The following is a 22,444-nucleotide window of genomic DNA, read 5'->3' on the forward strand; positions in this document are numbered from 1 at the left end:
TAAGTGTACCAAGATGAATGATTCTATTTCTCAAGTGATGAGGGAAGCTCTAAATAAAAAAAAGAAGAAACGAATTACAGAAGTAATGGATGATGATGATGATAATGATGATGATGATGCTGTAGAAGTTGGAGGGCAAATACAATCAGAAGATACACTAGAAGGACAATCCCAGACTCCTACAGCTGCTAGGGTGGCTCCTAGCTCTGGGACAATTGCTAAGAAAAGAAAGGTTACTCAGCCTCAAGTAAGGGGTCCCATGGAAGCTCATGTTAGACGGACTCCTGAGCAAGTAGTCAATGAGAGGCATAATAGTAGTTCTACTCAGACTACTATAGAGAACCGTTTTAGGACACCAGAACAAAAAGCTAGAGTTGATTATCACATTGCTAAGTGGTTGTATCAGCAAGGTATCCCATTCAATGCTATTAAGGCAAGGACCTTTGAGGTGATGTGCGAGTCTATTGCACAATATGGTTCTGGATATATTCCACCTTCATATCATCCAGTGAGAGTGCCATTGTTAAGAAATGCTGTGAATGAAACTGCAGAGATGAAGAAAAAATATGAAGAGTATTGGAAGCAGTATGGGTGCACTCTTATGTCTGATGGATGGACGGATAAACGGGGAAGGCACTTAATTAATTTTCTCGTTAACTGTCCACAGGGGACTTATTTCATGGGATCTGTTGATGCATCTGGTATGGTTCAAAGTGCACAAATGCTATTTGAATTGCTTGATAGCAAAAGTGATGAGATTGGTGAGGATTATGTCATTCAAGTTGTGACTGACAATGCTTCAAACTATAAGTTGGCTGGTAAAATGCTTATGGAAAAGAGAAGAAAGCTATACTGGACTCCTTGTGCAGCCCATTGTTTAGACCTGATGTTGGAGGATATAGGTGGTCTGAAAGACTTTAAGAATGTGATAGGTAAGGCAAAAAAAATAACCACCTTCATCCACAGGCACACACGTCTTCTTGATGCAATGAGGAAAAGAACTGGACAAAAGGATCTTGTGAGAGCTGCAGTTACTAGATTTTCAACTGCTTGTTTGACATGTCAGAGTTTGGTTAAGCATAAGGATGCATTGAAGCATTTGTTTATTTCTGATGAGTGGAAGGGTTCCAATTTGTCAAAGACAGAGGCTGGAAAGAAAGTGGAAGAAACGGTGTTTGCTGTACCATTTTGGAACACTGTGGAAGATTTTATTAGAGCATCGAAGCCACTTATTGTTGTTTTGAGGATTGTTGATGGTGATGAGAGGCCTGCTATGGCTGAGGTTTATATTGCTATGGAAGAGGCAAAAAAGAAAATCCGTGAACATTTAGCACATAAAGAACGGTTGTGGAAGAAAATTATAAATATCATTGACAGGCGTTGGGAGTGTCAGATGGAGCGTCCATTGTATGGAGCCGCACTATTTCTTAATCCCGGAAAATTTTTCATGTTCAAGGAAAGTGAAGATGGCGAACTGATTGCCAATCTACACATCTCATTGATTGATGTCATGACCAGACTGGTGGATGACCCTGCTATACAAGACAAGATAACTTTGCAAATTGATGATTATAGATTTTCAAAGGGTTCTTTTGGGAGGGATATGGCGATTAGACAACGGACAACCATAAATCCTAGTAAGTAACTTAGTATTTTTAGTTTGTACTTACTTTGTATGCTACTATGTCTATGATGTATTACTATTAATTCAGTTTTTTTATTATATTTTTATAGTTACTTGGTGGAGTACAAATGGAGGTCGTGCTTTTGAGCTTTCAAAGCTTGCACGACGCATATTAGGCCTCTGTTGCTCTTCTTCTAGTTGTGAGCACAACTGGAGCACATTTGAGTTTGTAAGTATTAACTTACATGATTACATTTACATTTAATTTATTTTTTAGACTTTTTTTTTCACTTTTGTTGTCTTTTATTGAAAAATGATTTTTTTGTTCTCTCTTGTTTATGAATTCAGATTCATACCAAGAAGAGGAATAGACTGGAACATTCTTGTTTGAATGATCTAGTCTATGTTCAATACAATAGCCACCTCCAAGAAAGGTTTCAACAAAGACGTGAGCTGGAAGGCAAAAACAAAAAATATGATCCACTAATTCTTGATGAGCTGGATTGGTCTAGTGAGTGGATGGTTACCCAGCCAGTGGAAGATTTAGTCCATCTCAATGATGATCTCACGTGGGACGATGTTGGTAGAGCAATGGGGGTATCGATTGAAGCCCCCATCCGACCAAGGAGAACTCAAGCATCAACCTCTAGAGTCAATGTGACATATTCACGCCGTGGACATGGTAGAGGGAGAGGTAGCTCAAGGATGGCTAATGTTCAGGATGACTTTGAACCAGATGAAGACGAGGAAGAAGAGGAAGATGATGTGAATGACGACGAGAATGTCGTAGATGACTATGATGGTGTCGAAGAGCCACGACAAGAAAATCTGCCAAATGCAGATCTTTTAGATGAATATGATAATTAATTAGTTTTGGACCTTTTGGATATTGTGGATTGTTTAAACTTTGAAGTTTGAAGATTAGTTAAGGACTTAAGGTTATCTATATTTGGTATTTTGGTTGATTACTTGACTTTAAATTTTGATCTTTGATTACTATTATACTATATTCAGTTATCTATCTTAAATTATTTTTTTGCTTTTGAATACATAATTTCCTCTCCTCTTTCATCAAATTCATATATATTAATATATACCTATTACTTTGTTCAGGTTGCTTTGCTCCAAATCACACACACTGAAAAAAGACTATTGCTATCAAGCTTCAGTAAACAGGTTAGCCACTTAGCCTATCATTTGATTTTTACTATTGCTTTCAATTATTTGATAGGCTAAACTATATTTTCATATATACTAATGGATATTACACTTTCATGAATTAAACCATAGTATATTAGTAGTAGTGTAGTACATTTTCATGTTGATTTTTGATGTTATAGGACATATATTATAGCATACTAAATGACATTAAAAATAGAGAAAATAAAAAATAAAACATGGTCGACATGGCGTTACATGTCGATATATCGACGTGACACCCCTCCACCGACTTGGATCGCCGTGAATACTATGGCTTTGATGCATTGACAGATTTCAAGAATACTGTCTTTCCATTGCAACTCACCATGAAATTTATAATAGACAGTCTAGTAGGTCCAGTCCAACTATCAGCCATAAGCGCAACCCCATACGTCTCCCACATTGGCTTCAAACCATCAATATACTCTTTTAGCTCCTGAGGCAAATATACATTATATAATTCATGTGGTGAAGGCCCCTTCCATCCTGGGCCGGCCCTCCCTGCAGCGGTCAAGGAATGCATGGTAATATGTTCCTTGTGCTACATTAGCTGAAATGCCATTGTATAACATGAACTTGCCAAAAGCTTTCCGTGTTTCCTCTTATTTACCACCAAATGCTTGCGGGACGGTTGGCTGGTAGGCATCTTGTTGCCTAAAAATTGTTGGATTCTGCTAAAAAATGGGATCTGGGGAATGTGCTCGTGGTCGAATTGGGGGCCGTGGTATATGTTTTGACCTAATGCTTTTCCTCCTCTCATCCTGTTGTAGTGGTGTAGCTGAGCCAGATCCACCAACTCCCCTTACCTTCTCATATCTTCTTACATTCTCAAAATGCAAACTTTGTCTACTCTCTACCAAAGTCTGCTGGTAAATTCTTCATTTAGCTTTTGATTGAAACTCACCAGGTGGAGGCCTAATTCAGTATCATCTCCTCCAGGCCTCTCTAGTACTGCCTCATTAAACTGTTGTTGTATTCTTTCCCTCTCAGCTTTCTTTAATCTTCCTCTTCTCAAGTATTGTGTCACAGCTAGTTTCACTTGGGTCGGAACATTTGTGCATGAGGCAACATTCTTACCTGTACCAGGCAAATGTTGCTTTAACCTGGTAGCTCCTCCAGGTAGCAACTTTCCACAATAATTACATTTGGACTTCTTTTTATCTTCGGACATCGGGACTCCATGCTATATCAGACATTGTGTACAAAATGTCTTATATTTTACATTGTTACATAAAAAAACATGTATTAGTAATTATTAAAGACTTAAAGTAATGTATTAAAGAGTTAAAGTATTGTATTAAAGACTTAAAATAATGTATTTAAGACTTAAAGTATTCTATTTATAACTGTTAAACATAATGTCAAGTTACTAGAACAATCAAATAGCTATCTCTTATTTATCCCCTAACCCTGGTATTTATTTCTTAATTAAAAATAATATTTAAAATTTTTATTAAAAATATTTATACCTTAAAGTATAAGAAAAATATAATGTAATGATGTATTTAACACCATTTGAAGTTGAACATTATGTATATATGTTGTGCATAATTTTCCATAAACAACAAGTATTTTTCCTTAATATTATATATATATTTTTAATTTTAATAATATTTTTATTAATTCTGAAAATAAAATAATTTTTTTAACGGGTGAAAATAAAAAACTTATCCATGGAACTGTAGAGCATCGAAAGTTGTTCAACATATATGAAAATCACTTCCAAACAATCGCTATTCATCATATTTTTTTCTTCAAATGAATAATTTATTTTTGCAAAAATTATAAAAAAAAAATAATGACAGAAAAATAATTCGGACTCCATCAAGTGATAGATCAGCCAAAATTGTTTAACATATCTCAAAATCACATGAATCTACCGAGGATTGAACAATTTTTGTTGAAAAAAATAGATTTGGGGAAAAGAGGGAATACCTTTGAAAAAAACCTTTAAATATGTGATGATTCTTGCAATATTGGAGTTGAATCTTTAGGTTTGTAGTTGAATCACACTTCAAAGCTTGCAATCCATCAAAAAATTGAAGCCAAGAAGAAGAAATATCGTTTTTAGGGTGTTTGGAGAGGTGTTTTGAGTGTTTTAGGACAGAACTCACCGAGATATGCAAGTTCTGTCGAGTTAGGTGGAATATACTGTGGCAGATGGGTCAAAACCATGGGTAAAACCGAAACCAAGATTTAAGATCTCGCTGAGATCTCGGCAAGAAATTGTAATTTTCTGTACTGTAGGCTGTCTAGTCTCGGGTTTTGAAAAAACCAAGAAACTCGGCGAGGCTGAGATCTCGCGAGTTCTCGAACCATGGTTTTGACCCATCTACCACAATATATTCCACCTAACTCGACAAAACTCGCATATCTCGGTAAGTTCTGTCCTAAAACACTCAAAACACCTCTCCAAACACCCCCAAAACGATATTTCTTCTTCTTAGCCTTAATTTTTTGATGGATTGCAAGCTTTGAAGTGTGATTCAACTACAAACTTGAAGATTCAACTCCAAAATTGCAAGAATCATCACATATTTGAAGGTTTTTTCAAAGGTATTCCTTTTTTTTCCTAAATCTATTTTTTTCAACAAAAATTGTTCAATCCTTGGTAGATTCATGTGATTTTGAGATATATTAAATAACTTTGGCCGATCTATCACTTGATGGAGTCCGAATTATTTTTCTGTTATTATTTTTTTAATTATAATTTCTGTAAAAATAAATGATTTATTTTAAAAAAAATAAGATGAATAGTGATTGTTTGGAAGTGATTTTCATATATGTTAAACAACTTTAGATGCTCTACAGTTTCATGGATAAGTTTTTTATTTTCACCCGTTAAAAAAATTATTTTATTTTTCAGAATTAATAAAAATATTATTAAAATAAAAAAAATATATATAATATTAAGGAAAAATACTTGTTGCTTATGGAAAATTATGCACAACATATACACATAATGTTCAACTTCAAATGGTGTCAAATACATCATTACATTATATTTTTCTTATACTTTAAGGTATAAATATTTTTAATAAAAATTTCAAATATTATTTTTAATTAAGAAATAAATACCAGGGTTAAGGGATAAATAAGAGATAGTTATTTGATTGTTTTAGTAACTTGACATTATGTTTAACAGTTATAAATAGAATACTTAAAGTCTTGAATACATTACTTTAAGTCTTTAATACAATACTTTAACTCTTTAATACATTACTTTAAGTCTTTAATAGTTACTAATACATGCTTTTTTATGTAACAGTGTAAAATATAAAACATTTTTGACACAATGTCTGATATAGCATGGCAACATAGAGTCCCGATATCCGAAGACAAAAAGAAGTCCAAATGCAATTATTATGAAAAGTTACTATCTAGAGAAGTCACCAGGTTAAAGCAACATTTGTTTGGTACAGGCAAGGATGTTGCCTCATGCCCAAATATTCCGACCCAAGTGAAATTGGCTATGGCACAACACTTGAGAGAAGGAAGAGTAAAGAAAGCTGAGAGGGAAAGAATACAACAACAGTTTGATGAGACAGTACTAGAGAGGCCTGGAGGAGATGATACTGAATTTAGGTCTCCACCTGGTAAGTTTCAATCAGAGGCTGAATGGAGAATTTACCAGCAAAGTTTGGAAGAGAGTAGACAAAGTTTGCATTTTGAGAATGTGAGAAGATATGAGCAGGCAGGAGGAGCTGGTGGATCTGGCTCAGCTGCACCAGTGCAACAAGATGAGAGGAACAGCATTGGGCCAAGACATATACCATGGCCCCCAACCCGACCACGAGCACATTTCCTAATTCTCATTTTTTAGCAGGATCCAACAATTTTTAGGCAACAATATGCCTACCAACCAACCATCCTGCAAGCATTTGGTGGTAAACAAGAGGAAACACGGAAAGCCTTCGGCAAGTTCATGTTATACAATGGCATTCCAGCTAATGTAGCTCAAGGAACATACTACCATGCATTCCTTGACGCTGCAGGGAGGGCCAGCCCAGGATGGAAGGGGCCTTCACCACATGAATTATATAATGTATATTTGCCTCAGGAGGTAAAGGAGCTGAAGGAGTACATTGATGGTTTGAAGCCAATGTGGGAGACATATGGGGTTACCCTTATGGCTGATAGTTGGATTGGACCTACTAGATTGTCCATTATAAATTTCATGGTGAGTTGCAATGGGAAGACAGTATTCTTGAAGTCTGTCGATGCATCAAAGCATGTAAAGGATGCATCATACTTGTATAAGGAGTTGAAGCTAGTGGTGGATAAGGTAGGAGCAAAGAACGTTATCCAAATTGTGACGGATAACGGTTCTAACTTTAAAAAGGCTAGAGAGAAGTTGATGAATAAGAAAAGTAAGAGGATCCGGCTCTTTTGGACTCCATGTGCAACACATTCCATTGATTTAATGCTGAAGGACATGGGGAAAAAAACTTTGGTGGTGGGTATGGTAAATAAGGCAAGACAAGTGACAAATTTTGTATATAACCATGATTATGCTTTGGCCATGTTGAGGGGAAAATGCAATGGGGATTTAGTGAGCGCAGGTGTCACTCGATTTGCCACCAATTACATTACATTGAAGAGCTTTCAGACGAAGGTGATAGATCTGAGGTCTATGTTTGCAAGTGAACAGTGGTTTGGTTGGCATGGTTCTAAGTCAGAAGAAGGGAGGGCAGCACAACAGACCATTGCAAGTGACGGATTCTAGAAGGACTTGCATAAAGTGGTTGCCATATTAGAGCCAGTGGTGGCAACACTGAGGATGGTTGATAAAGAGAAGAAGCCTCCCTTGGCCCACATTTATGCTGCCATTCAAAAAATGAAGGAAATGGTTAGAGCTGCTATACCTCGAAGTGCAAAGTCATACATTAACATCATTAATGAGCGGTGGGAGAAGCACTTGAGTCATCCATTGCGTAAAGCTGGTGAGTTCAACATACTTTATACTTTAAATGTTAAAATTTTTTACATTTATATATTCAAAACCCAACGGCATTAAGTCACTAACAAATTATATTTGTGGTGTCTACTTTCCCAGCATACTATTTGAATCCAAAGTATCAGTACTCTCATGATCTTAGGCCATACACAGATTTGTTAGTAGGAGTTCAAGCTATTATTGAGAAGTTAGAGCCCAATCCAAAGATACAAGCTACCTGCAATGATGAGGTGAGAGTATGGGTGAGATTATGGGACTTTGGTAGTTAGTTTATGAATGTAATTACTAAATAGAAAATACTAATGCCTCTAACAATATTTGAAATTTAAAATAAAAATATATCAAATACTTTAGAGAGGCCTCAGTAAGTTTCGGTCGACAAACTACAGTGGAGGGTAGACAAAAGTCAGACCTTGGTAGGTGGCCTGACATTACATTTATGAATTATAATTTTATCCCTTTAGAATGTACATATTCTTAATATTCTATATTTGTAATGCAGACGACTGGTGGGTGTTTTATGGTACAAGTTCACCCAACTTGAGGAAGGTAGCAGTGAGAGTGCTCTTACAAATTTGTTCATCCTCCGAATGCGAGCGCAACTGGAGTACATTCTCTTTGATACATTCAAAGAGGCGGAACAGGATGGGTAGCGAACAACTGGAGTAGCTTGTGTATGTGCACTACAATATGAGATTAAGGATGAGACACATACGTGAAGGAATTGAAGCCAATGACAAAGAACCCATCGAACTGTCCAACATTTTCCAGGAGGACTCTGATAATGATGAGGATCCCCTATTCCAGTGGGTGAGGGATCGTGGTACACCCGATATGGATCAGCCTGGGGGTAGGCCCGACCCCACCATTGCGTTTGTAACCGGTGCTAATGTTGAGGACTATATGTCGCAAGAGGGGCGTGCACATTCAGTGTCACCGAGACCTTTTGAGGCTGTAGTAGGAAGTTCTGCTGCTGATGATGATGATGGTGGTGGTGATGATGATGATGATGATGATGATGATGATGGTGATGGTGATGGTGATGATGGTGATGGTGATGGTGTTGGTGTTGGTGGTAGTGGTGGTGGTTATTATGATGATCGTCATGAGGGGATGCGCAATCAGTACCAGTATGATGTGGAAATGCAAGCGGACCCTGTGCGTTTCACAGGTGAGTCTCAGTTTACGCATGCCACTCAGGATCAAGACCATAGTGGCCACACTAAAACGTATAACAGAAAGAAGGGTCGCAAACACTCACATGCTCAGGATGATGACAATAGTATGAACACCATGCTTGCAAGTTTCGGAAGCATGAGTATAGATACTACTAGTGAGCATCAGTCATGGCATTCATCTCAGCGTCATCATGGCTATGAATATGGCCAGGAGAGCACCGGTTCTGAATATAGTGGCTATGGTCAGTTTGGCAATCAGCAGTTGAGTTTGACAATCAAAGCACTGGGTCAGGTTTTGGGCACATATTCCTAGTCCCAAACCAGCCATACATGCCTCAAACTCAATATGACAATAGCAGTAGATCTCACACCTCATACCAACAGCCTCCCATGTACCCTAGGATAGGGGGTTTGGTATATGTTGATGACTACACTTATATGGAGGCTGTCACACTATGTGCAACACTACAACAATTCTATGACACAAGAATTCTATGTGGATCAATATGGGGAAGAATTCATTACTCGATCACATTTTATGTAACAAATTCAGAGAAGATTGATGTAATGTACTTTTCATTTGAATGTTTTGATTGCTATGTACTAAATTGATTGTTTTGATTGCTATGTATTACTAAGGCTATCTTTGGTATCATTTTTATTTTTGATTTTTTTCTATTTAACAAAAATCATTAATGAAAACCATTTTTTATCAAAACATAAAATAGGTTTGGTAACCAATAGACATAATAGATTGTCTACTAATAAATAGGTTTGGTATACCTATGAGCATAATGATTTTTATGGAGAAGATACCCCTCCCAGCTAGACCCCTCCAACCAACTATGGCCACTCTTACAGTTGGGGCAAAGCAGGTCTCTGCAATTAAGGCTTCACATTTCCAGGGTCTCTGCAACTAAGGCTTCACATTTCCTTCAATAAACCTAAAGAGGTCGAAACAACAGCAGCGACAAACAAGTGAATCAAATATGGGTTGAGATTTTAAGATGGCTGATAGCTCATCGAATCAAAATGTGTATATACCTGTTGTTGAGATGAAGAAGATCAATGGAAGGTGATGAGCTACAAAGGGCAAAAGGGAACCCATAGAATGGAAGTATAACAGAGGGAAAAAACAGAGGGAAAGTCTCAATTTTGCTGTAGCTTTAGTGCTCTATAAGTGGGGATTGGGGAATAGCCTGCGTTAGTTCTCGTTATCCCTATGAAGGACGAGAGCGGGGAGAGCAGAGTAGATGGACACAACAGCAAAAGGGGGGGACGGAGTCTCTGAGAATAAATGCCTTACGCCTCTGCTCCTCCTCTTCGCAACTCCACTAGCTCTCGGAGGCATCTTCCTCTCTATCCCAATCGGTTCATGGGCTTCAACATACTCTGTCGCCCTTTCTCTTCCTCTGAATTGTTTGGAAATGTTCATCTCAACTTGAAGCATTTGAAGCTTTCAGCTCTTCAGGAACAAAAGAGAAGACTCTCCATTGTCTCCATGGCTCCTAACGGTCTGTTTCTTCTTTTATGTTTTGTCTAATGATTGATTCCTTGCTTTTCTGGTCGATTGAGGCTAAACCGTTGACGAATTTAGATAAAATTGAATTCTTTTTAAGAAAATATAAATATTTTAAGGGATTTTGGAGTTGCAGGGACACGGTGGTGGTGGAATGGGGTGGGTGAAATGGTGTTGTAGGGACACTGTGTTGGGGCCGGCGGTATTGTAGAAGAAGAAGAAGAGGAGGAGGAGGAGGGGACACTGTGTTGGGGCCGGCGGTATTGCAGAAGAAGAAGAAGAAGAAGAAGAAGAGGAGGAGGAGGAGGTTTGCTTTTCTAATTAGAGAGGGAATGACTATTTTACCCCTCAATTTTGGGGCTTATGAGCATTGTTCATTTACGTGTCCGACAAAATAGCGAAAAATGGTTTTCAATGAAAAATCATAAACAACTCTCAATCTATTTTTAGTTTTTGGTTTTTTTTCAGCCTTTTTTAAATAGAAACAGGCTCCATAAACGATACCAAACACAACCAAAAACGTTTTTTTAGGCAAAAATCAAAAATAAAAATGATACCAAAGATAGCCTAAATTATGTGTAGAGTAGGGTGTTTTAGTACGACTCATCGCCTGCCAACCTATGGTCCAAAGTGAAACTCATATTTGGACTTGTTTTTTCGAAAATCTAGGCATGCCATTGTGTTTAAATGGCCTGAAATAGGCTGAAACCAAGTTTCAAATCCAAAATATGTGTAAAACCCACCAAGTTGGGGGTCCGAGTCCAAAAAAAAAAAAAAAAAAAAAAAGCACAATCTCGGTGAGATCTCGACTCGTCTCAGTTTTCCAAGGGACTGAGATCCCACCGAGACCCGAGTTTTCGAACCTTGATTCATGGAAGGTACCTGATCACTAGTAAGCAATTGACTGATAATGGGCTGCAGATCAACATGCAAACCAGACAAATTTGGTCACTTGAAATTCGGCATGTTGAGTGTTTCTCAACTCAAGTTAGCCTTACTAAATGGGGTTGGTGGGCACGTTGAGTCTTTAATAATTCCAAATCATAGGTGAGGGGCTGATATACATTAAGTTCCTCCCACAGGCCTTTAAGAGCACTAAAATATTCATTGACTAATTTATGACCTTTGCTTAAAAGAGATCTTCTCATATAAGTCATAAACTCGAGACATATTCTTGTCTTGGGAAAGACTCTTTCAAGTCATCTCGAACTCCTTCAGTTGTAGAGTGACACATAACATTAGCTGCCATAGATGAATCCATGTTGTTCCATTGCCACAGAAGCAGAGTGTCATTCTCACCCATCCACTCCTCATAGTCCTTAAAATCGGTAGAGGGTAGTTCTGACAATAGGTGCTTTAAAATCCCTTTCGCAATGTATACTTTCACAGCTTGAGCCCACAAAAGATAATTAGATACTACTCCATTGAGCTTAATAGCAGTAATTTGGACATTGACTGAGTCCATAGAAGGATTTGAGTCACACATTAAAACACAAGGGATTAGATTTCAGCAACAGCAATAAGGAAAAAACCCAAGCCTAATATATCAGAATAATGGTCACAGCAGCCAACCCGAACGTGAAAGCAAAGATAAACCACAAAAAGATCAGAATCCAAGGCCTAATCAATCAGAATCACAGGACATCTTCAATGACCAGAATAGAAGAAATTAAATAAATCTGTTGTAATTTTGGTTACAAGGGTATTCTTGTATTTTTTATCCCTTAAGGATATTATTGTACGTGTACCTATTCCAGAAAGTTCCGTAGTCTATTATAAATAAAGTGGGCTGTGGACATGAGGTCACAAGCCATTATTCTCTAATTCTTCTCTCTATTTTGTCATGGTATCAGAGCGAAGATCATTATGGGAATAAAAACCCTAATGAGCAAACCCTAGAAGTTCTAACACCACCGCCGCTGCCTCCGCCTCTTCCCTGTTCCAGCACCATCGCCTTCCTCTCTCGGCTCTACCACTCTCGCCTCCGCTTCTCTCTTTCGGCTCCACCTCTTACCGCCACCATCTTCTAGCGTTTCCTTCTCTCGGTGCTTCTCTTCCACCACCCCTCGGTGGTATTTCTTTCCACTGAGGGTTTTCTTTTTGCCCCCATGTCGTTCGAGTAGATCTCTTTATCCTGTTTTTTTAGATCTATGTTCCTCTTCAAAGAAACAATTTATTTTGCTTGAGTTTCTTTGCCTTTTCTTCGCAAGGCTTTTGTTAGAATTCTTATGATCTCTGACCAGCCACCATGTCAGACCTAACTAATGATGTTACTTCTCCGGGTACTTCAAGTGATCATGGCTTTCCTACGTTCCCTGTTTGCACCATTAAATTGGATGGGAACAATTACTTGATGTGGTCATGTTCCTGCCTTGTCTCTAGTCTCCCGTGGATTTTCTGGTTTTCTGACTGGTGACACTATGAAGCCTGAAGAAGCTGGTCTGGTTCAAAACAAATGGCATTCGAACAAGTATCCGGTAATATCCTATCTTCTTAGTTCCATGTTTCCAAATATTGCACAGGGTAATCTCTTGCTGGACTCTGCCGCCAAGATCTCGAAGGTTGCAAAGGATACCTACTCTCAACTCTCAAGTGGGAAATGATGCTCTTGTTTATGAACTCCAGAAAAAAATCCATGATACAAAACAGAAAGAGCTGACATTATCCCAGTATTTTTCTGGGTTATGAAGCATGTGGCAGAATTAGATTATTATGAAGATTTTTCTGCTTCTTGTCCCATTGATACCTTGAAGTCTCACAAGCGAGAGGACAAGTTCCGTGTGTACGTTTTCCTGGCAGGTCTCAACATTGAATTGAATTTGATCCGATTCGGGCTCATGTCCTGAGTCATGATCCTTTTCTCACTCTGGAGTAGGCATATGCTATGGTCCAATTCGAAGATAGCCTTTGTCTAGCAATGTTACAACCTGTTGTTCCAGATCGGTTTGTACTTTTTTCAGGGAGTGGATTTTCTTCCCATATGGGAAATCAGCGTTCCAGTGATCACCCTAATTCTGACAATGGCACTATTAAATGTGAGTACTGCAGGAAGGAATGTCACACCAAAGAATTTTGTTGGAAACTTCATGGACGACCAGCAAATGGTAAGGTTCGTGGCCGTGGGACTGGTTTGGCTCAGGCACATCAAACCAAAAAGTAGCTCTTGGTTAGAAGAGAGAATCACCTACCCGTAGGCTACCAGTAATATTTATAACAGAAACACTCTACATGATAAGATAGACTTATGCACTATTACACACAAGCCCTTATAAAGAAAAGCACATGACAATAGTACCCCTTGTACCCTTACAGTAGACAGTAATATAGAAACAGCAACTCTAACACAGAGAAATATGAATACATTATATCAAGAAAGATTAAAAACAAATTAAAATTTGTTTGAAAAATAAATTTATATTATGGCAGTCAAAAATTACATGAAAAAGAAACTTAAAAACGTAAAACATAGAAACAATTATTCAACTGAAAAGCAGTTTGAAGGCATTCATATTGAAGCAGATCTTTTGAACACAGACTACTCATCTTGCCATTCTAACAGTTGGATAGGTGGGGAATAACCTTTATAGAACATATGTCAAATTTGGTTTTGAAGGCTTATCTCAACCATGTCCCACCATGCATATGCCTTCTCTTTATTGTTTTCTAAATGCTTCTTGAACCACACCTAGTCCCAAACAGAAAATGATCTTTTAATAGGACTTCATTAGACATCCATTAACTATTAAGTGCACATTTGGCAAAGCTTTAAAGGCTTCTAGTGCTCAGATTCTAAGAAGCCAGCTTCTCAAGATGACAAGCTCCAAAAAGTAGATCCAATGAGAGCGAGCATTTGTCAGCTTAATATATGATGTATCGTGTGTGTAATCCTGAAAATCCAAAACAACATATCCATGCTGTACCCAGAGTGTCAAATATTTAACATGGCATATTAACAATGTGAGTAACAGTGCTGTCAAGTAGTAAATCCAATAATGCAGGAAAGCTAGCTTGTTTATTTTGGTTGAGCCAGTAAAACTTGAGTAATGCATACCCCTTGCTGAGTGTAATTGCAGCAGCATTAAAGACCTTAGTCCCCATATCAAGTGTAATTGTGTAAGAAAAGAGTTAAGAAAGCAACGTAAGTTGGATTTCAGAGGATAAAATAAAATATACCATTGTAGGGAATTTTGATGGAGGGGTTTGTAGGAAGACCAATTCCAACACCAAGCAGGGTGAGACCAACACTAAATCCCACGCCACATCCAGCTCCAACATAACCGATCACTTCAGGGCCAAACCCAGGACCCCATCCAACGCCACACCCAATGCCAATTCCCATGCCCCAAAAGGATCCAGATGTTGGATGCACAGGGTTCCATCTCTCATACCTCCTAAACAACCCTTTTATTATCATAAAGATCTGCAAAATTAGTTTCATGTTTCATCATATTTAACAAGACAAATCTGCAATTCCTGTGAAGTCAAAAGATTAAAACTCCAAATCTATTGTTTAAATAAATAAATCTCTAACTTAAAATAAGACCTTGTCAATCAATGAAGGATAAGACCAAGAGGAAGCAGTAGACAGTGCATTCATCAGAATAAAAAGAAGATTTTCTACTCACTGTTTTTGTTTCTAAATTTTCCCTAATATCATACAAGATATACCAAAATACCAAAGTAGCAAGCTTCCCAAAACATTGCCCATGCTCGTGCTTTTTGAAAATTTCAGGCAAGTGTAGGTTTTGGTATGGGGGAAGTAACAATCTAGAAATTAACTCTAAGATAAAGACGTATGCACTTACAAATAAGCAATCACAACTGAACAAAAGTTGAAACTTGTAAGAAGCCAACTCCCTTCCGGAGACTAAACATATCAGACAAGCCAAGAAATTAGGAGCCACCAATATATGATTCCCTCAAGGAGATTTACCTGGCCTATCATGAACCTAATCTCCTGATTCAAAGCATCCTAACCCTAGGTATTGTTGTACTACTTCTCTTCTTATTTTCGTTCGGTGTAAATCACCATTTTGTCAATCCATCCTACAAGAGTATACAAAATAATAATAATTAATAGCAATAATAATAATAATAATAAATAAATAAATAAAACAAATAACCACTCATGGTAGAGCTGGATAAGAAATCAGCGCACCACCATTGTGGCTAATACATGGAGGTTCAGAAACCAGCCTTAAACATAATCCGAGAACCAAGAGAACATCATTGATTGCAAAACCTTCCATTCTAACAACCTAAAACAACCATTCAAAACTTTCAATAAGTTGCAAAGAAGATCAAAACAGTGTTTAAAAACAGAATCCAACTTATGTTCAGTTCTCAGACAGGAAAACCCTGACAGAGGTTCAGAAAACAGCCTCAAACATAATAGAAGCAAGAGAAGATCATTGATTGCATAACCCAGTTCCATTTGAACTTGAACCCTAACTCCCATTAAGCTCGAGCTTCAATTAATCCGTTAATCATTAGAAAGATCCAAGAGAATTCAAAAGCACATAAATTGATATTTCACATTGAAAAGGGGAAATTTTCCACCAGAGAACTGGAATATAAGGCAGCAGAAGCATTCAAAAAAACCAGCATCCCAATATGAAATTTTTTTAAAAACGAAAAAAGCAGAACTTGTTACCCGAATTCCATTACCATCGGTCACTGCTTCAAATGGGGTTTCTACGCCTCCCCTGCTTATCACTAGACAGTGGATCTCTACCGTTAGAAACAGTTATACTAGGTGACCATGCGTAGTTCGCACTGCAGCGTATTATAGGGTCGTCTCTTTTTTTAAAAACAAAAAAGATAAAAAGAATTCTTAGGTGATTGGTGGAAAATAAATCTTTCCCAATTCCTAAAAGCATGCAATGCGGCAGTGTTAGATGGAGATGTCGACACTTGGGAGGTCAGACATCCAACGGTGGATGTCAATGACCTCGGACCATTGGATGTCCGAACTATCAGGTGTCGACATCTCCACCTAGCACTGCTGCACTGCACACTTTTAGGAATTGTAGAAGATTAAAATCTCTTGAGTCCCCTTTGTAGCATCTTTATATTTCTGCTACCATGTAATCCATTGCCTGTCAGATATTGGGCAGTATATTATATTTTTTTAGTTGTTTTTCTTCCCAAAACCTTGGAAATCAGGTTTTTTCGACTGACTTTACTAATTTTATTTTCAAAACCTGGTGATTTTGTCAAGTCAAATCATAGTTGGAAAACCAGATTTTTCGACTCTACTCACCCTACTACAAACCTGGTGATCAAGACGAGTCAAACCTGATCAAGGCGAGTCGTGTTTATTTATAAGTTTTTAATAAAAGTACATATATAACCCTCAAAACATAACTCCTTTTCATTAAATGGGTAGATACTAGATAGTAATATCATACCCTTGGGGAAATTCAAATTCAATACCCTTTCTGTACCTGTTGTTCCTTGTTTTGTTTTGCTAGTTCCATTCTCAATAAAGACACTGAAGAGTTGGAATGGAGGTGAGAGAACGAAACCATAAAGCCATTTATCTCATGTCATAAATATCATAACTAAGTAATGCAGTTGGGGGCTTGCAGCCTGACCATCACGTTTTGGAAAATGGAATTTCAAGTTGGATTATTGGGTAGAGAGTCTAGAGACGAGTAGAGATTGGATTGGATTTATTAAAGTTTGATTGGTTTAATATTTGTGTTAAATCATATTTAAAAGGGTAAATTATGTGATCCCCCTGAGAATCGAATGATATTCAACTCACCCCTTCTTATTTGAAAATACTCATCCGTCCCATAAAGTATAAACTGTATTAAGGGCAATCTGTGGAGAATCCTTACCCTTCGTGCCTATCATCTTCTTTCAGAAGGAACCCTAGAGCACAAGTCGCCCTCACCTCTTCATTACAAGCACTTGCTTTGCCGGAGAAATTGTCGGTTCCTGGGTCGCTGATTTGGTCAATCGGAGGTAAGTCTTATCTCCCTTTATCTCTCTCGCTCTAGTACGCGTATTCATGGTTTCTGCTAGTCTAATTCTTAGATTCACATGAAACACATCCCATTCATTAAGAAATGAAATTTAAAAAAAAACCAACAACAATTCAGCTTCTTGAAAATCAAAATGAAATTCTGGGCAAACTTTACCATTAAAATTGTCTAAATAGTAGTTTTGAAATGGAAATTCTCATCAAAATAAGAATTCCACTAGAAATAAAGCTGAATTTGTAAGGAGCAAAAAATATATGTACGAAGAAAAAATATTACTACTGTGTTTGGTGGTTAAGTCTCCTTTAATCAATCTCATCTTCTCAGGTAATAATCACTCAGTTAGGTCAATTTCTTGTCTTTTTTTCTTTTTCTTATTGCCTAGCGGTACTCTATTCTCTTATCCATTTTCTTCTCATCAATTTTTGTTGTTTCTGCTATTTTAGTTCCTGAATTTATCTGAAACTTTCTTGTTTTATTTCTATTAATGTTCTCTCTAAACTTACCGTAGCAGAGAAATGTTAGAATATTTCTGATAGTCTTACCTTTTTGGGTGGGCTCTATTAATTGTGGCAGTTACTATTTCTATGGGTTGGTCTAATAAGGTAGATACACAATATCTTGGGGATCTAATATGGACTGGCTAGTGTAGGCTCACAGATCACCGTTAGATCTTTAATAGGAAGATCTGATGGGAACCTGTATAAAAGGGAAACTAGGTCCCTCCTCTAAACCCTATTCATTCACAATATTGCGTCGCCACTCTGGAGAAACGGTGACTTGAAGGTCCTACCATTGAGCCAGTGCTAAAGGGGAGTTTAGAGGAGAAGATCCTTGCTTCAAGGGAGACTAAAGATCTATTCCGCTGCGTTCTTCGTCATCTCCATGGATCCTCAAGAAGGTACGCTCTCGTGAATGATTCTGTCACATACTTTGTTGTGTTCTTAATCTATCTATATGCGATCCTGTACGGATTTATGCCAACATGTGATATCAAAACAGTTATATACTAGATTATGAACCTATATGGATTGATTTGTGGCTTCTGTTCATTGTTGTTTTGAACCGATCTGTCGAAAAAAAATTTTATGGGGTTCCTTGTCGAACCCGTATGATTTTCGGCCTCTATCAGATTTTTCAGCCGGTGAAAATCAAAATAAATTTTATGGGGCCAAAGGTCTCGGAATTACGAGCATTTTGATGGGTGGTTCGCCGCTGGAGGCCGCCGGACGCGCCGGCGAACTCCGACAGGTGAGATCACTTGCTCGGTTGGGTTTAAAAAAAAAAAAAAGGATTTTGACCTGACCCGCGGGTCAACCAGGTCAACAGAGATTGACCCATTTGGGTCAGACCGATGACCCTGAACTCGTGACCCATTCCAGGTCAAACCCGTGGCCCGAGACTGTGACCCATTTGGGTCAACCCGAAAACCCGAGGCCTTGACCCATCCGGGTCGACCTATGACCCGGTTTGGCGATCCATCGAGTTGACCCGGGCGTTGGCCGGCCTAGGTCGCGTGGGTGGACCGTTTTGGATCGGACCGAACTGAACCATGGTTGGACCGGACCTGAACCTGATTTGATTCTTTTTTATTTTGGAATCTTTGACTGCACGTGGTTTGCACGTGCAAACTTTGACGGGCGTGTGTGGGAGCTCCGTTTGGGGCGTTTCAGGTGCCGTTGGATTCATCTTGGAATTTCCTACATTTTGATAGGTAATTTAGGTATTTTTTATGGCTCGGGATTTTTGAAAATTGTAAAATAGTGATTTTTTTGTTACTTTTTCATCGTTTTGCATGATTTCTGGAATCTTTGTATTGATTCTGGAATTTTCTGCTATGATTCTGCAATTTATGCATGTTCTATATTGTTAGAATGTTTGCTTTATGTAATCTAGCATTTTTGATTAATTAAGTTTGATTGCTTTTTGTAATCCCAAACCTTTTCAAATGATGTGATTGGCATGTGTTGTAATTTTTAGACAATTTAGCCCATTGTCATCCAGTCTAAAATTACATACATTATGGTTTGTGTGAGTAACATAAAGTATGTCCCTATATGAGAGAGTTTTGTGGATCTAATTAAGTGGTGACCGCCAAAGTGGCACTCTTGATTGGGTTCATGGAATATCGGTCTCATATGGTAATGGGATTTCTCTGGTTCTAATGCATAGTTATACACCCAAAGGTGGTGATTGTGGATTAGTTCTTAGAGGGTCACACATACAACATATGGTTGAGGATTGACTGACCGAAGAAGTCTATACACCCAAAGGTGGTAGATTATCAAGGATTAGAATATATTCTCATGGCCGCTGATGTGTGAAGGGGGTATTACAACTGCATATCATGAATTCTGCCCAAAGGTATTTACATGGTGATGCTTGTGAACTCTCTATAAGGTGTACTTATATGGTTTCCAAAGTTACACATTACTCACATTGTGCTAGTGATATACATTGTTTGCCTTTCAGTTACCTTTCCTGTCAATAACAATATGGTTACCATCGAGATTCTTACGGGACAAACTTCAAGAAATGGAAAGAGGATTTTTTGTTTTCTATGGAGATGGCTGATGTTCATATATCTCTTATTATGGACAAGCCAGCTGATCTACATGACAGGAGTACTGATGATGATAAGTTGGTACATGCTGCATGAATGAAAAGTAATCGTCTCTGTTTACTGTCCTTAAAGAGAACTATTAAGGAGCATCTGAAAAGTGGTTTTCCCTCTAATTGTACTGCTAAGGAGTTGTTGGCTGCAGTGACACTTAGGTACCGTGTCTCATCTAATGCTGAAATAGGAACCCTTCTACAGGAACTCTTCAACATGACTTATACTGGTTCTAGGGGAGTTAGGGATTATATCATTAGGATGGTTAACTACCAGACCAAGCTGAAAGCCCTGAATGTTTTACTTCCTGAAACTTGCATTGTTCATCAGGCCTTGAACACCCTTCCACCTGAATTTGGAATTATTAAAACCAATTACAGATCCGCTGATGAATCCTAGCCCATCAATGATTTGATCTCTAGAGTTGTGGCTGAGGAAGAGACACCGAAGAAAGACAAAGCCCATGTAGCCTTGTTTGCCTCTAAATCCAATACCCCAAAAGGTAAGAAGTCCAAATATCCTACTAAAAAGGATGCTCAGGGAAATAACAAAGAGTCCGGTCAGACTAACAATTTGGGTCCAAAGAAGGTTCCTTTTAAGAAAGGAGGTGATCGTTGCTTCTTCTGTAAGAAGAAAGGTCACATAAAGCAGGACTGCGCTAAATACAAGGCTTGGTTAGCTAAACGTGAGAGTATAGGTAATGATTCTTTGGCTTTTGTTTGTGAATCCAATCTATCTGAAGTCCCATCCAGTACGTGGTGGCTAAATAGTGGTGCAACTAATCATGTTGCTTTTATCATACAGGGGTTCAGAAACAGGAGGAAACCAAAGAAGGATAGGGTTCAGAAACAGGAGGAAACCAAATAAGGATAAGTCAAAGCTCTTCGTGAGGAATAATGAACAAGTTGACGTGGAGTTCGTGGGGAATATCACTTTAATCCTAGATAGTGGTTTTAATTTGATGTTGAAAGATACTTTTTATATACCTTCTTTTAGACAGAATTTGATTTCTGTTTCTAGTTTGGATATGTGTGGTTACTCTTTTGAAATAAAGAACAACATTGTTACAATGTTTTTTAATTCAAATAAGGTTGGTTGTTACACTATGTCCAATGGATTATATAGATTGTGTTTATCTCCCAATGAAATCTATGTCTCTTATAATGTTGAAAAAATTATTTTCAAAAGACCCTTGCCTAAGGAACAGTCGTATACTTTATGGCATAAAAGGTTTGGGCACATCTCTAAAGAAAGAGTAGAAAGATTGATAAAGTCTGACATCTTGCATATTCTTGAGGGTGAGCCTGAGACTTGTGTAGACTGTTGTAGGGGTAAAACGATCAAGATAAAGAAGAAATCGGCAGCCCGTAGTTTTGATCTGTTGGAGGTCATTCACACTGATATCAGTGGACCCTATTCAATCACATTGTGTAGAAATTATTATTTCATCACATTTATCAATGACTATTCCCGATATGGCTACTTGTACTTAATTAAGGAAAAGTCTGAATCTTTTAAAAAATTCAAGATTTTTAGGACTGAAGTTGAGAAATAGTTAGGAAAAGTCATAAAAATTGTTAGATCTGATCGGGAGGAGAGTATTATGGCAGACATGGCGATGCTGGACAGCTTAAGGGCCCGTTTACCAAGTACTTGGAGGATTCTGGGATAGTTGGTCAGTTTACTATGCCTGGGAGTCCTAAGCAAAATGGGGTGGCAGAAAGGCGTAATCGCACCCTTATGGATATGGTTAGGAGTATGATTAGTAGGACTAACTTACCTGAGTTCTTGTGGGGTGAAGCTTTGAAAACAACCCTTTATATCCGCAACCGAGTTCCTTCCAAATCTGTTCCATTGACTCCTTTCGAGTTGTGGACTTGACATAAACCTAGCTTGAACCATTTTAGAGTCTGGGGTTGTCCTGCAGAAGTAAGGTTGTATAATCCAGTATTGAGTAAGTTGGGATACAGAACTACTCGTTGTTTCTTTATTTTCTATCCAGATCATTCGAAGGGTTATCGTTTTTATAACCCTGGTGGAGGTACTAGAATTGTGGATTCTCAGACCGCTAAGTTTCTGGAGTTCGATGTGGCCGAGAACAGTAGTACTTATTCTCAAACTGTACAGGAAAATAGTGGGATTGGGATGACTGTATTTTATCCTCTACCCATTCAGACAGATGCAGAACCTGTTGCACCAGAGGTTGCACCTATTGAGGTTCAAGAACCTGTTATTGATCCTGTTCCTATTGAAGCTCCTCAGGTTCAGGATGTGGTTGTGGAGGCTCCACTTAGGAGATCCATTAGGGAGAGGAGGTCAGCCATATCACCCGACTATGTGGTCTATATGGGAGAGCATGACTA

The 22,444-nt window shown here is 38.1% G+C and overlaps 1 protein-coding gene across 1 annotated transcript in view; it reads right to left on the reverse strand.

Moving 5' to 3' along the window:
• The window catches only part of LOC122644617 (cadmium-induced protein AS8), a 31,139-nt gene extending 14,938 nt beyond the window's left edge, over nucleotides 1–16,201 (reverse strand). The window contains exons 1-3 of the mRNA XM_043837997.1: nucleotides 16,146–16,201; nucleotides 14,652–14,898; nucleotides 14,530–14,574 (exon numbers count right to left, since the gene is read on the reverse strand). Coding sequence (XP_043693932.1) covers nucleotides 14,530–14,574; nucleotides 14,652–14,898; nucleotides 16,146–16,148 — 295 coding nt within the window. The 5' untranslated portion in view covers nucleotides 16,149–16,201. The remainder of the gene's footprint in view (nucleotides 1–14,529; nucleotides 14,575–14,651; nucleotides 14,899–16,145) is intronic.
• Between the last annotated feature and the right edge of the window lie 6,243 nt (nucleotides 16,202–22,444).

This window comes from Telopea speciosissima, chromosome 11 (genome assembly GCF_018873765.1).
Source record: "Telopea speciosissima isolate NSW1024214 ecotype Mountain lineage chromosome 11, Tspe_v1, whole genome shotgun sequence".
Taxonomy (NCBI): domain Eukaryota; kingdom Viridiplantae; phylum Streptophyta; class Magnoliopsida; order Proteales; family Proteaceae; genus Telopea; species Telopea speciosissima.